This window comes from Pogoniulus pusillus, chromosome 4 (assembly GCF_015220805.1).
Source record: "Pogoniulus pusillus isolate bPogPus1 chromosome 4, bPogPus1.pri, whole genome shotgun sequence".
NCBI lineage: Eukaryota > Metazoa > Chordata > Aves > Piciformes > Lybiidae > Pogoniulus > Pogoniulus pusillus.
The window spans coordinates 48,948,270-48,963,241 of NC_087267.1; the positions used below are offsets into that span (position 1 = coordinate 48,948,270).

Consider the following 14,972-nt stretch of genomic DNA (forward strand, 5'->3'; position numbering starts at 1 on the left):
CCTCTACTTGCTGGTTCATACAGTATTATATTCGTCTCTGTCGCATTAGCAGATACTTCTTCTTCTTCTACCCCTCGTCACCAGACAAGCAGCATACAGCAAATGCGTCGAGCCAGGCAGTCTCTGCCCAGAACTACCATTTTTTGTCATTCAGATGAAACTGAAGGATCCTAACTGCACTTAGAGTAACAATGTTCAACCATTATTTCAATAACTAACTCAAAATGATTGATGGATCATGCTAACTGACAGCCATCCTAGAACACCTATTATTTGTATGTCATCTTCTCCCTAGGGGGAAAAGAAATAGCTGGAGAATAAGTTTCTTTTGATTTTGAAAAGACAAAGAGAGGGGAAAAAGAGAGACCAAATGGCATTCGTCTGGTCTTCTCCCAGGCTATCCAGTCTGAGAACCAGACAGGGACCAATAATCCCAGAATATCTGGATATTCTGTGGATATTGTCAGACTTCAGTGCATGGACAGAATAGGCAGTAAGAGAAAACGAATCAATAAGGCTCTTATCTGAAGACAGCCAGAGAATGTAATAAGCTCTCTGTCTTTTCTAAGTGCAGCTTCTTTTCCATTGTTTACCCCTCAAAGTGTTGGGACAAATTTCTAAAGGGAAATCTGCTACCTTGCCCTTGGTGGTGGGAGAGGGTTTAGTAAGTAGTAAGTGCTAGAAAAAGCAGTAAAAACGGAAGTGCTGTAAATGCAGCTATCTGCTCATTTCTTGTTGTTTCTTCCCCAACTCTAATTTAACTCGGATGGTAGGATTTTCACCTTTTATCTTGTTTTGGAAGGAAAAAACTTTCCACCATACATCTCAGTGGTCTACATTTAGTCTGTTGCAAACAGTATCATCACAGTATGTGAAAAAAATAGAGAAGAGTAAACTTTGTTACTCAGATTATTCTGCTGACATGACACTTTCTAAATGTCTACTGCATATTCAGCCTGTGCAAAAGGAGGAGCTAGATGTAAGGCACCACCAGGCTGCGTATCTTTCCTTGCTGAGTCACACAGAGCACTTTGAAGGTTGACATCCCCCATGGATGCAAGCACCTCAGAGCTAGGTCTGGCACCTATGGAAAGGGTAGCATCATTGAATAGGGCTGCATTACTAGAGGGGCCCAGATTTTTTTTCCCTTCCTTGGTTTCAATCTGGTACATCAAGACAGACTGAAATAATCTATTCTCCTCACAGCCGAATACCTCCCCTGCAGAAGGAGGAACCCAGGTTTCACCGCACAGTGAGGTGCTGACACACATCAGCAACAGCTATCACTGGGGCCAAACTAATTGAAACCATCCCTGGGAAAACCCCACCCCACAATACTGCTGTGGAAGCTTTGAAATGCGAGTGCTAGCAGACAGCACTGCCCATGCTGGCTAAGAACACCTTGCACAGAGTTGAGTCTCTTACCTGACTCCTTCATTGAGGTTGTAAAGTTCGTGGTCTGGGAGGCCCTTACGCTGGAAAACTGCTATTACTCCATTGTGGATACTGGAAGAGAACATGAACGCTCGTTAGCAACCCACTGCATTTCGGAAGGGCGTCACTTCCACAGTAAGCCTAACACCTCTGCCTGGGTACTGCTGACCTCTTTACAAGTCATATGTGACTGCTGGTGCCCCATGCCAGATGCCTTAAAAGGAATTCCTGCCCAGAAAATTGTGGCCCTTGGAGCTAGATTCCCAGCTCAGGCATAAAAAAAAAAAAGTCAGGAACAGAGAAACTTAGAAGTGGAAGAGGAGAGGAGTCTATGAGTGGAGAGGTGAACATTCCATGGGTAGGCCATAAAATGGCAACAACAGATAAGCTAATACAACCTCACTGGAGCATCAAAAGCTTTATGTCTAGAAGCACAGCTTCTATCTCCCCCTCTGCTGCTTCTGCTGTGCCTGCTGCTACCTTCCCCCACCACTGTTTTGGCTGCTGCTTTGCCACTCCTTGACCCTGTTCCCATCGTCTCTAAGGTTACTATATTCTGTAATAGTTTATTCTCTCTATACTGTTCTACTTAAACTGTAAAAACACAATTTCATTTTTCTGACTTTCCAAATTCTGAATTGTAGTGAATTTGCTGTCTCTCTGGGGCAGCTTTATAAATTACTGGGGGAGGGATCCACTCTAACCCAACACAAAAACAGATGACATTTCTGAAAAACAGTTCTTAATTGTTTATTCCAGCTTGGTCTAACTTCAACAGCTGCACATCTGAAATCAGTGACTTCAGAAAAAATGACACTATATACTGTAGGTACTTCACACATACTAAGTATAACTCTTAATATATTCCAATATTAAGCTTATTTGAGGTATTCCAGTATGTTTTTGTCTCTCTGTCTCACCACAGAGACAATTAACAGCTTCACCATGAGGTAAGTAGTGACACTCTTGGCATTGTTGGCATGTACGTATCTGAGCTACAGTTACTTGATTTTCTTTATCAACAAATCAGCATTTTTCCAGACTGGACACTGTTATCTGAAGCTTATCCCACCAATACAGCATCCCCTTACTAGAATGAAATCTCAGAAATGGTTAGTTCCTTCAAAAAAAACCACTGGACAATTACATATTTTAAGCCAATTTAAGAAACCTCTCATTCATTTTGAAAAACAAAACAACAGCAAAGGAGATACTTGTTACAAAGACTGCTTCCTATTATCAGTTACTCATTTCCCAAAGATTTATGGTTTTGCTTTAGCTGAAGGGAATCCGAGGCCATGCTGAAACAATAGCTCTAAAGTTTCTACAGTGGACAGAGAGAGAGGCAGCAATATGCTTGGTCAAACAGACGTCCTACAAAAATGTTTCCTTTTTGTTTTCAATGCCATTTGTTAACTGTTTGCAACAACTGAAGACAGCATTGAGACCACAAAATTCTCTAGCTCAAGAGGAAATCACATATCCAACACTGTCCAGACCCTGGGGCATGTGGCCACCAGCCCTGCAAATCTGAGGACACTAAATGGCAAAAACATGCTAGGTACTGCAGCCTACCTGGCGACTTGTGCTTAGCAGGAATGCTTACCAGACCCATGAATTTAACCAGACTGCACCTCAGAGTGCTACTGAAATGAGTACATGCTTCAAGATGAAGCTCTGAAATGCTCCTGAAATACACCTGACACAATTCGTGTGATGACACATCCGTTTGTCTGAGGACAAAGGTAAAACAATGCCAGTGAAAGGTGAGATGAAACCGGTTTGGGCACTAGAAAGGAGTAGAAGCTTCTTTCTCTAATCCAGTGCCACTTTTTATAGCTTCACAGCTCTGACTCCAAAGGGAAAGAAGACTCATGTGGTCCCACCATCTGTCAGCTCATCCCCACTCCTCCAGTCTGGGAACTGCCTGGCAACTTCGAGCACATTTAACTATGGAATGGAAGTCTCCAAAATATTAGAGTCTTCTAGGTTGCAGCTGAGGCAGAAGAAACATCTCTTAGTGACCAAGAACAGAGTGCAGAGTGAGTTCAGCCTTTTATTCAGCATGCGCACAGGTGCTTTACTTTTCCAACAGCAGGACGCTAGAAAACAGCTTTTATCTGCTCCACTGCTCACACTACTTCCACTCCATCTCCAGTATGACTGCTTTCACTGGAAAGGACCATTCCCGCCACCAGCAGTAGCTGCTTGTCCCATGTGTAAAATAACGCTGATGGCACTGACCACTAGGGGGTATTTTAAGATGCATTTATGAAAATGAGAACAAAAGCAATGAGTGGTTATCATTGGCAGCATACATACATTTTCACTGTCTTTTAATTCTTCCCTCAGAATCCTGCTAACCACCAAGACAAAACACAGAGTGTGGCATGTGGCTCTTCCTACTGAAGGTTCCACCCAAGAAGGGAAGATGACATCTTACAAAAATCACAGAGGAGAAATCTTTCTGCTCTGCACCATCTCCCCAGGTGTCTCTCAATCTGCATGCCACCCAGCCTGTACTCAGAAGGAGCAAATAGCAATAACCAGCCTCAGGGACACTCACAAGGTGTATTTAGGAGGCACCTAATTGGGTCTCCCTCCCAGAACATATATTGAATGAGAACATGAGAACTCCTAGAACATCTTCCAAGAATGAGAAACTACAGCATGCATACCGCTCCTGAGGATTAGCTTTTACCAGTGACATCACAATACTGTTTTTCAGAGCTCTGCAGCTGACCTCCTTGCTCACACTGCACTGGAGTTTGGTGCAATGGAGCAGACAGCTTTGGAGATATTGAAAGCAAGTCCGGGATAAGTCTTGCCCATCCTGGAGGTGCCAGGATCTGGAATTTGCCTTGTCTTGTGAATGAGGCACTATCTGTAAGGTCTTCAGAGGGAGTAATACTGATTCCTAACTGGCAGATGAGCTTGGTCAGCTCTGGCTTGGTGCTGGCTCCAGGGCCAGACTCATTCACTGCAACGGGATGTTATTGCAGGCACTATGCCAAGCAGCAGTGAAGTGTGCCTGGAGATGTTAGGTACCTACATAATACCTTCCCAGGTCCACAGCAAGACAAGCCCTTCCAATAGTTGCTGCTGGGAGTACAGAAGTGAGCTGGAAGGTAAACCTGACACTGCTTACTGGGAGATTTGAAACACAAGCACACAACAATGCTGAAGAGCAAAGCAACACTACTAGAGAAACTCAGCTGCCTTCACCTGTGGAAAAAGGAAATGAAAAGTGGCAGGTGAAGGATATGACCCACTGTGGAGAAATGCACAAGCAGATAAAACCAGAAACCATTATCCTCTTCTTTCTTTCGCTCCTTTGACAACATTTCCAGGGCATTAAGTACTCCCTCTGCCACAGTGGTCCCCCTTTACCTCCTACACAGAGACACACTCACAATCTACCTCAGCTTATTGTGGCTGTCTCCAACAGACACACTCGATTTACAATTATTTCAAAACTGGCAGCTAAATGTCTCTGGTATACAGGGAAGCAACTTGGGTATTTTAGTATTATGAGTAATATGTGAAGTACAATTAATGCAGCAAATAAAACAAGCAGTCTTTACATGCTCTTCTGGTTCGGAAATGAACTTTGCAGCCAGCCTTCTGCAGAGAAGAATGACTAAGTATCTCTCTTGAAAGACAACATGAGCTCTCTCCTCTCTGGCACTCCCTTCTAAATGAGGGGGAGGTTTTCTCCTTCCAGCTTAGCAGGTCCATTATTATTCCTCAAAACAGTATGAGAGAACAAGCTTTTTAAAAAAGAATTAAAGGGGACAGGTTGTGAGTATTTAAGTTATTGCCTGTGTAGTAGAATTGCCCCTACATGAACCATCTTTTAACCTGCCTAGTATCTCCCTTGCAGTGAGGGACAACTGCTTCGCCTGGAAAACAAGTCTTGGTCCCACTACACTGATCCCCTGCCTTGCTTTCCCATTGTAGCCAGCAGTACTTGCACGCAGGGTGAGGGCCTGTAGACCCAAACTGCAGGTGATGTGGGAATGTTGCTGCAACCTGACCCTCTGCACTTGATCAAGAGGCAACAAGGAGGAGCTGGAATAACCAAGATGCTATTGGTGGCATAAGCTGGTATCGGGATAATAAAAACAGAGGTTCAGTGTTCTTAGTTGCCTTAACCAAATGAAAAAAAACAAATCCAAGCCTTGCTTAAATCAAAGTAATGCTATGGTTTCTATAATGAGGGACTGTTTACAAGGGTTTTTCAGAATGGTACATTTTGATGTAAAGAAAAGCTGAGCTGCTGCTTACACACAGAAGTCCTGCAAGATGCCTGAGGTGGGTAGATCACCTTTACTTATGCTTGCAACTGTCCACCACTGAGGCTTAAGTCAACACTGGATGTAATTAAATTTGTACTTTAATAAACTGAATTGAGAACACCTTGTAAACTCCCTTCTGAAACTCCTTTACAACATGAAAGTCAGTAATATGTGTACTCCTGCACTGACATTACTCTGAACACCTTCCCGGCAGGTGCTGTGCGTTAAATGCGTGCACAAGAATACAGCACTGCAGAGGAGACAAAAAAGAATTCCCCCCCCCCAAGGTAAGTTCCTGAATTGCCTGTGCAACAGGACAGCACAGGGCTGCAGTCTCTGCTCAGGAGCAGACCTCACGCCTTGTGCCCGGGGCTACGAATGCATCTCGGGTTGCGGTATTGTACCGACAGACACATTTTCCACAGAAGTAACCCCTACTCCTGCAGCATTCCACTTTCTCCTCCTTAAGAAAACTATCACTCTCCTTCCCTGGAGGCTTTCAAGACTCGGCTGGGTGCATTCCTGTGTGGCTTGCGCTAGATTACGGTCCTGCTTTGTCAGGCGGCTGGACTCAATCTCCGGAGGTCCTTCCCAACCCCTGCGATCCTGTGCCGCTCCCTCACCAGTACCTTCTGCTGGAAGAAGGGGGACCTGGAAGCTCTGTGCATCTGAGCAGTGCCCCTTTGAAACAAGCTACAGACACCTTTTCAGCGTGACAAAAGCGAAACCTGAGTTGTGGGATTATGGTGTCTCTGGAGAGCACACCACCATTGTCCAGCTCTTCATCTGGTGGGAACTGGGGTAAATTGCTGTGGCAGGAATTATTTGACTCAAGGCCAAGCACTGTGATACACTGTGCAGGCACCCTTTATGCTGAGCCATTATGCCATAGGTCTCTTTGTTTGTCCAGAGCTGAGGAACAGCTATGAAATTCAGCTCTCAAGTCGCCATCTGAATAACAACCTTACATTTGCTTCTGCCATGGCCATGGTCCTCCCAGCTCAGCACTTGCTGGCAAAGGAGGCAGAGTGGCCCATGTTTCCATGGGTGCACAGCAGGTAACTCTGGCTCTCTAAAGCACTCATTGCCTTTGTGTGCAAACTGCACAGTATCTTTTTATTATGGAGAAGAGGAGGTTCCGAGGTGACCTTCTTGTGGCCTTTCAGTATCTGAAGGGGGCCTACAAAAAAGCTGGGGAAGGACTTTTCAGGCTATGAGGGAGTGACAGGACTGGGGGGAATGGAGCAAAGCTGGAGGTGGGGAGAGTCAGCCTGGAGGTGAGGAGTTTTTCTTATGAGAGTGATGAGAGCCTGGAATGGGTTGCCCAGGGAGGTGGTTGAGGCCCTGCCCCTGGAGGTATTTAAGGCCAGGCTGGATGAGGCTGTGTGCAGCCTGCTCCAGGGTAGGGTGTCCCTGCCCATGGCAGGGGCCTTGGAACTAGCTGATCCTTGTGTTCCCTTCCAACCCTGACTGATTCTATGACTCTGTGATTCCATTTAGTGTTTGCAATTTCTCCCCTTCTCAGAGCTCCAGGTGAAGTCCATCAGCAAAAAACAATGCTCTGTGAATAACCACAGTACTGGATAGTTGGAGGCAACATTTCCATTCTTAAAAGAGACTAAGTGACTTTGGGCTCATTTCTTCTGGACAGTTACAGCTAATTAACAATAATTAACCTCCTTGAAGACACTCTTACTCCAGAATAAACCCTCTTTGTTCTGAATTAGTATAGGCTGGATGTTAGGAGGAAGTTCTTCACATTCATTGGAATGGGCTGCCCAGGGAGGTGGTGGAGTCACCACCTCTGGGGGTGTTCAAGAAAAGCCTGGATGAGGCACTTAGTGCCATGGTCTAGTTGATTGGATAGGGCTGGGTGACAGGTTGGACTGAATGAGCTTGAAAGTCTCTTCCAACCTTGTTGATTCTATGAATTCAACTGGAAAGAGCACATTTTCAGCACAGCTCCAGTCCAGCTGCAACTCCACAGGCCCTTCCCAAATAAGTCTGTGGCCTGTAGCTCACTGGTATTTCTGCAATTTCTATGCAAGGTAAAGCAATCTGCAAAGAGGGATAGGCTGCAATTACTCACTGGATCATACAATTCAAAATAAGCTGGTCTGAAAAACTCCATCTTTGAAGACATTAAAAGATATTAGTTCACCTACTTGACCAACTATAAACACTAGTCTCACACACAAAGAAGTGGAGACATACAGGTTAAGGGACTTCCCTGAGCTGCTACTAAGAGTTAGTACCTCGGTGGAGTGTGGGACTAAGGAAACTTTGGCTTCCAATTATACCTGCACTGAAGAAAGTATAAATATATTTGGAGGGCTACAGGGAGCAGCAACTCTCTACATCCATCTCCACTTTCTATTACTGCAGTCAAGGCTGGCACATGCTCCAAAGTGCAGTGGTGGCTTGACCAGCTGCAAGTCCCCTTCTCCACCTCATCCCTCCTCTGCATCCACAGCTTGGCTCTGTCTGCCCCCATGCACACACAGCCAAATGCTTCAAAAACGGCTCCAAATAAAGAGCCAGGAAAAAGAAAGCGGGCCTCAGAGAGGCAGAAGTAATTAGAAACACTGCTAAAGAAACACTAGATATTGGGAGAGAGAAAACGTCTGGGTAGAAGTCACAGATAAATATGCCCATCTGAAATGTTTTCTCCACTAGAAAAGCCACCTTGTGATCTGAAAAAAAACATTCACTTTTAATTAGAAGATGAAATATGGGTCCCATGACTGTAAAATTACTTTACAGCAAGTTACTGTGCTCATTACAACCGTGTAAAAATTAGCTCAAGCCATAAAACTCGGATTTTGTATGTCTCGTTGAATTACTGCTGGTCTCACGTCACAGGCATCTCGTCTGTGGTTTCTTTGCCTCTTCCTTGCTATCTCCCACTCCTTCACATTGCTGTGAACTTCCCCCATTCTCTTACAGCAAAAAGGATGTAAGTGCCTTTAACTAGAGGCTTTCCCACAGCACAACTCAGACAGTATCAGCTCCTGATTAGGCAGCCTGTGCTAGCTCAGTCAGAAAGAAAACCTTACGATGGATTTTATTTGCTCTGAGAGGGCCCCCCCACCGGCTTGCAAGCTCAAGATTAAAACCCCTGGGTTTCTCAGGCCAATGGGTTTAGTCAGCATCCAGCTCTCATTTTTTGCCTGAAGCAGAAAAAGGCGGGGAGAAAAGAAATTGAAGACAATGCTGGTGAAAAAAATCAAAGGTATTTTAATTCACTGCAAGTTCTGTGAGCTGTAACGAAACTGCATTGTTCCACTGTGTTGCTGCTGGTTGCTAGCCAACGTGCCAGAGCGTTGCTGTACAGATCTTTCGGGGTTCGTGGGAAAGCAAGCTCAAAAACGCCATGACATAAAGTCTAATTTGCATAGCAGCAGACAGCAGCTCGGCTTCGATTTCCTTTTGATCTAACAGCACTGAGAAGTTTTACAGCATTTTAGTTTGGAGGTGAATGGAAGTTACTGGGGAGGAAGAGCCCTTCCTTGCTAACACTGAGTGCCACGTGCCCCCAGCACAGTGAACCCTGCAACCAGGCTCCAGGAGTTTGCCCTCCCTTAGGGTCAGAAAGCATCAGGCACGCTCTGATAAAAATATGCTCTGAGGGCTGAACAGAGTGGAGGTGGTGGACGGGATGTCAGTCTGCAGCCACACACAAGGCAGTTACAGAAAGGTAGCTGTGCAGAGCTGGTATCTCGCAGAAGACCTCATCAACAAAATTCCATCATGGCAGCATTTCAGTGCGGTCCCCAGCAGAGCAAAGGTAGCATCCTCCATCCACCAGAAAAGACTGACTTTCAGCATCAGATTGGCAATCTCGTGCCGGGAAGGGCCTGCCATGGGATTGTGCTTTGCCTCTTTTTTTGATGAACTTGGTTCAAAGCCTTTTTCAAAAGCAGATAGACACAGGCCACACACCCAGGCACAGCTGCTAACGATAGGCAAGAAACCAGCAGACATTTAAATATAGAACAGCTATGCTCGGTGAGAGGGAAGAGCTCTGCTGGAGCATCTCGGCTTCCTTGATCAGCAAGTTCGTATGCTCAGCATTGCAGAGAATGAAACAGTGCAGGCAATCCTTTCATTTGGAAGAACTAATATTTCCATAAACCACTGCTTGGCATGCTTGTCTTCTGTAGGGGTGCTTTAATTTTGTAAACAGAAAAAACCTTCCACGAGCTGAGCTTTTGAAAATCCACTCAATTCCTGATGAGTCAAAATTTAGACGCCCAGGTTAAAATCCCTCCAAGACAGCTGACCACCACCTCCCTCAAGACCAGAGCCTGCCTGTTACATATGTGAAGATGGACATGCACTGATGATAGGCAGAAGCTACAGTGGGTAACTTCTTAATACAACTAATCAAACAGCACTGAAGCCCTGAGTTTCCTGAGGATAAGATCTGGTTTTACACTCTGCAGAGTATCTACTCCGCTCTGGCAGGGGGGCTGGACTTGAAGATCTATGGAGGTACCTTCCAACCCCTAACATCCTGTGTTCCTGTAAGTTTCATGGAGCCAAGAGAGGATGCTTGAAAAAACTACCCTCGCTCTTTCTTCCACTCAGGAGAAAGACTTGCATTATTAAGTAAGAAATAAGGGTGGTCCTTCCCATTGCCCTGGCTGTGCAACTGGCTCATAACCTGGAGTACATGCCATAGCTTTAGGCAGCTGTTAGTGCAGGGTAAGCCATACCCACTTGACCTGCCACTGCAGGTAGCATCAGCCTGCCACCACGCAAGGGCTGCCCAGCCAGGCTCCCAGGGCATTTCAGAGGTGCATGCCACCAAACTGCAGGGATAGCCTGGCGATCCCTGCACAGGCGAAAGGCAAGCAGTGGCAGAGGAGATGATGGGCCTGAAATCATGTGAAGCTGTGACAGGCTAAGAGCTATACCTGTCCTGTCCAAATCAGAAATAACAAACTCTTGATCCAGGTCACCTAGGAAACCCCCTGGTTTCAGTAGCAGCAGCCTCTAAGCTAGAACTTTTGCCCTCCCAGCAGGCCTCGTGTCCGACCTCCTCTCCATTCATCTCTGCCTGCAGAGCTCTCCCCCTAAAAGCAAGACCTGGGAATGCAAATCCTTGCCAATAAAAGCTGTCAACACATCATCCCAAAACAACTTTGGGGACTGTATTCTGTCACCTTTGTTCGTGCCAACGAGTAGAGTATTGTACTCCCTCCCAGCTGCTTCCCATAGAGCCAGTGGCCAAGTGAAGTCCCAACTGGCACAAGCTGAGGTGATTCAGACTAGCCATTAATTAACAGCACCATCAGGTGCATCTCCAGGTCATAAACACAGCATGATACTGGTGCAGAAACTCAGTCTCTTTTGAGACCCCACGTTTCAGTGCTTAACGTGCTGCTTGGCATTCAAGGGCTAATTCATAATGCAGGCATGAAATCAGGGACAGAAGATGTGATATCTTACAGTGTTGCTATCAGAATTGAAATACCTCTAACAAATGTGTTAAATACTTTGCTGCTATTTTTCTTCCTACCCCCACATTTCCACACAATTATAAAACATTACAGACGACTCCTTCCGAGCTGTGACCCAAGAGACATTTCACTTTCAAAAAGACTGAGAATAGAATTCCTAGTGACTTAGAGGAGACTTCAGACCCATCTTTAAGAGTGCCACCGGAGCGCTCACTAAGATGCTGAATAGCTATGCTAAGTAACTCCTTCACAACAAAACATTCACATGGGTTTTCTCGTCAAACAGCAGTAAAACACAGATGAATAAACAATACAGGAAACAATCAGGGCTTCTTTTTCCCTGTCCAAAGTGCATGCACGTGTGTTTGCGTGCGCACGTGTGCACACAGACGTACTCGTACCGACGTGAGGACGCTGAGTGCGTTTTGTCACGTCTGTACCAACAAGCAGCAACACATTTAGTCATGCGGATGAAAATAATGCATTTTATACTTGTGTATATGTAACTTTTTTAAAACCTGAAATAAACCAAACCAGCTTTGAATGAGACTATCTAGATACAAAGACATATTTGCAGCTGGACCCTGTGAAATGAGTCCTTGCCTGTCACAAGGAAGAGCAGGCTGAGGCATCTGCAGGAAAGGCTCTTCGCTACCAGCCTTTAGAGAAAGGTTAAAAGCAGTAGGAAAAAAGCCGCTCCCATCTCACTTGAACGCCAACTCTGGCACATGTAATGCACTAACTCAGAAGCCCAAGGTACTGTAACCTTGCCCAGATGCAAGCAAAGCAGCCCAGCCTGCGAGCTGACAGAGCGTCCACCTGCACGTCAACCACGGCCACGGGAGCAGGGAGAGGCTGCAGGGCAGTCGGCACATCATGTGAGACCTTACCTGTTCCAGGTAGCGTTGGAGCAGGCCCGTCGCTGCTGGGACCCCCGCTCATCCAAGGCTGCCTGCTCTCTCTTGCCCAGATCACTGAGGCTGGGAGAACTCATGAACTTCAACCTGCGAAGAGTCCTCATGGTCAAATGTGTGTTTGTGCGCGGCAGCTACAGATACACCATCCTGTTACACACACACACGCGCGGCTGGAGCGGCAGCAGCAGCAATGCAAGCAGTTCCCTCCGTTTGCTGTTCGAAAAAGAAACTTAAAAAAAAAAGAAGAAAAAAAAAGAAGAGAGAACCAGTCTCTACGGAGCACACTTCTGCCAGCAAGAAAACAAACCTTTAATCAGATCAACTCTGACGCCACCAACGTGGTTAATAATTTCTCCAGTCCTTTAAAAAAAAAACAACAAAAAACCAAAAGTCAAACTTCTGAGCGCTGCTGCAGCACTTTGAAGGGGCCCCTTGCAACCGCAGCTGCCTCAAGTGCGAGGGCTTCCCCTCCCCCAGAGCCTGGGCACCACAAGCCGGCAATGTTGCTCAGTGCCGCCGCAGCCTGCTCCACCTGTCGTGGGAACTGCTCCGCCGAACGCTTGGCTAGGGGGGAACCTGCCAGCAGCTCTCAGGACTCGCCAATGGAAATGAATCTGGAGGGCAAAGGACAGAGGAAAAAAAACAAAAAACAAAACAAACAAAAAAAATCAACGAAAACAAACACAAAAAACCCAGCAGCCAAGCAACCAACACTGCCGAGCTGAGACTTTATTGGAAAGTTTCATAACTGCCTGTGCCCTGCCACGTTACGACACTGCACACAGGCGCTCTGGCTCCTCCGCTCGCACACACAGACGGGCTCACTCCCGCACTCCCTCTTCTCCCCTGCGCACACAGCACAGCCGCACGGCTCGCCCAGGAGGCAGCTTCAGCTGCAAATGTCACACAAGCCACAAGACGGAAAGTATTTGCCAGCGACACAACTGCAGAAGGAAAGGCGCTGACTTGGGTTACAGGTTTTGAGGAATTTTTTGGCGGCGCATAGCAGCGCCAGATGCTGTCTGTCTCTTCTGTTGTTGTTAAATCAAGATAGCAGCTGCACAACTCGGGGCACACTTAGTTTCTACAAAAGCCCCAGGCGTCTTATGTTCAGAAGAAAAATCTTTCTCTTTCTGACTGCAGCACTGGAGCCGAAGGATATGCTGCTACAAGAATCCAGCCCGTGCTAAGCTTGCTGTCACTCACTTCCAGTTCTGTTTTAAATTCAGGAGTTCCTGGCTCATCTGCTAGGAAGCAGCGTGACAAAACAGCGATTAGTTTTCTCAGAAAAGAAACTCTTCACAACAGACTGAGCCAGAGCCTAAGAACTGCTTTTCTGTTCCTACCGCACTGCTCTGCAAACGGCACAGTAATACCACGAGGACTCCTTGCAGAGTAGCCTTCCATTCATTAGAAGGGAGCTGCAATACAGAAGAAATCATCCTTCCTTTTTTCCTCCACTTCCTACCTACTTTTGTTATCTGGGGTAACTTTTTATCTAGATTTGGGCTATAATTGCACTTCTTTGTGCCCAAAAAATATGGCAAAACTCACAGCACAACTGAACTTCTCACAGTGACATCTGCCCTACAAGCATCAACCACTGACATGTGTTAGTAAGAACTGACACCTCTCACTACTCACCCAAGCTCAGTTAAGTTTATGCCTATAAATATTCACCTGCAAAATTTATACTTGGTATTACCTCTGTGGGAAACAGCTGCCCAACAACCAAGGGAAATAAATCCATTTTTACCTTATGCTGCCTTTTGCAGTTATAGTTTTATCCAGCTGCTTGGATTAGCACTGTATTATTATCCTTGCCACATCAAGCCCCTCAACTATACAAAAGAAGCATCACAGTAGATAAAATGTAACATTTCCCTTTGAAGAGGAACCTTCAGGCCCGCATCTAACCTATGTACATACACAAGATACCTCTCTCCAGTCTCTTCCAAAAGTTTAAATCCTTCAAACAAATGAACAACAATCCACTATGTACACAGCAGCAAAAGGAAAACAAACACAACAATATATGGCTGTATTCTAAAGAATGAGATGGCTTCTACAGCATACAAATCAAGCACCAAAAATAAACACAGCAGAACACTGCTTTGTTCAAATCAAATGAAGGACACTCCGTTGCAGTGGGTAATACAGCTCCGGAAAGCACAGCAACACGACTTGGGGCACACTTCTGCCGAGGGCTTGGACAAAGGGGCATCTACCCTGGTAATGTGAAACAATTAAATCCTGTGTCAACATAAGTCTCTCTAATTTCATTTTCTACCTAGCTCAGTTGCTCTTCTGCTTTCCATACTGAATGAAACTCTTGAAATCATTAACTCTTTGGTCTCTCAGCAGCACTGGAGGTTTAATAAACTGTACTCTGGTGATGCCAGTATATCAGCAGCTACATGTTTCATCTGCCCTTTTTCTTTTGTTTTGTTTTTTTCTGAAATCATCCACTGGCTAACTGACTAGACCCAAGTTGCTGCCGTGTCAACCTTGGACATGCCAGGCAACGCTGCAGAAAAGCAGTACTTTGTTTCCTCCTAAGACACCAAATCTCAAGAGATGAGAAACAAAAACAGGACCTCTTCTGGCTGTATGCTGAAATATTACATCTACAGAATAGAAAATAGGAAATAGAAAGTCTATAGAATAGTCTTCTCTAGAAGACTGTTTTTATGCCACACCATCAATCTCAGTCACTGAATTCTGTCAACATGCACAAGACACACAAGAGAGGCAGCATTTCAGTTTCCTGAAAAATGCCAGATTGAAGTAATGGAGGACAGGAAAGTCTTTTCTCTGCACTTCTGTCCTACAATTCCACCTGATCAAATGTCACGCTA

General features: G+C 45.6%; 1 protein-coding gene across 10 annotated transcripts in view; it reads right to left on the reverse strand.

Moving 5' to 3' along the window:
- Window positions 1-14,972, reverse strand: part of PRR5 (proline rich 5) — a 95,210-nt gene that overhangs the window by 29,723 nt on the left and 50,515 nt on the right. For 8 of the 10 annotated variants that reach the window (XM_064142851.1, XM_064142856.1, XM_064142852.1 and 5 more), the window contains 2 exons: window positions 12,088-12,201; window positions 1,426-1,506 (listed from right to left, as the gene is read on the reverse strand). In XM_064142851.1, the coding sequence (XP_063998921.1) occupies window positions 1,426-1,506; window positions 12,088-12,191 (185 nt within the window). In that variant the 5' untranslated portion in view covers window positions 12,192-12,201. Of the gene's footprint in view, window positions 1-1,425; window positions 1,507-12,087; window positions 12,219-12,421; window positions 12,698-14,972 lie in introns of those variants that run through there. The other 2 variants (XM_064142859.1, XM_064142849.1) reach the window with 2 other exon arrangements.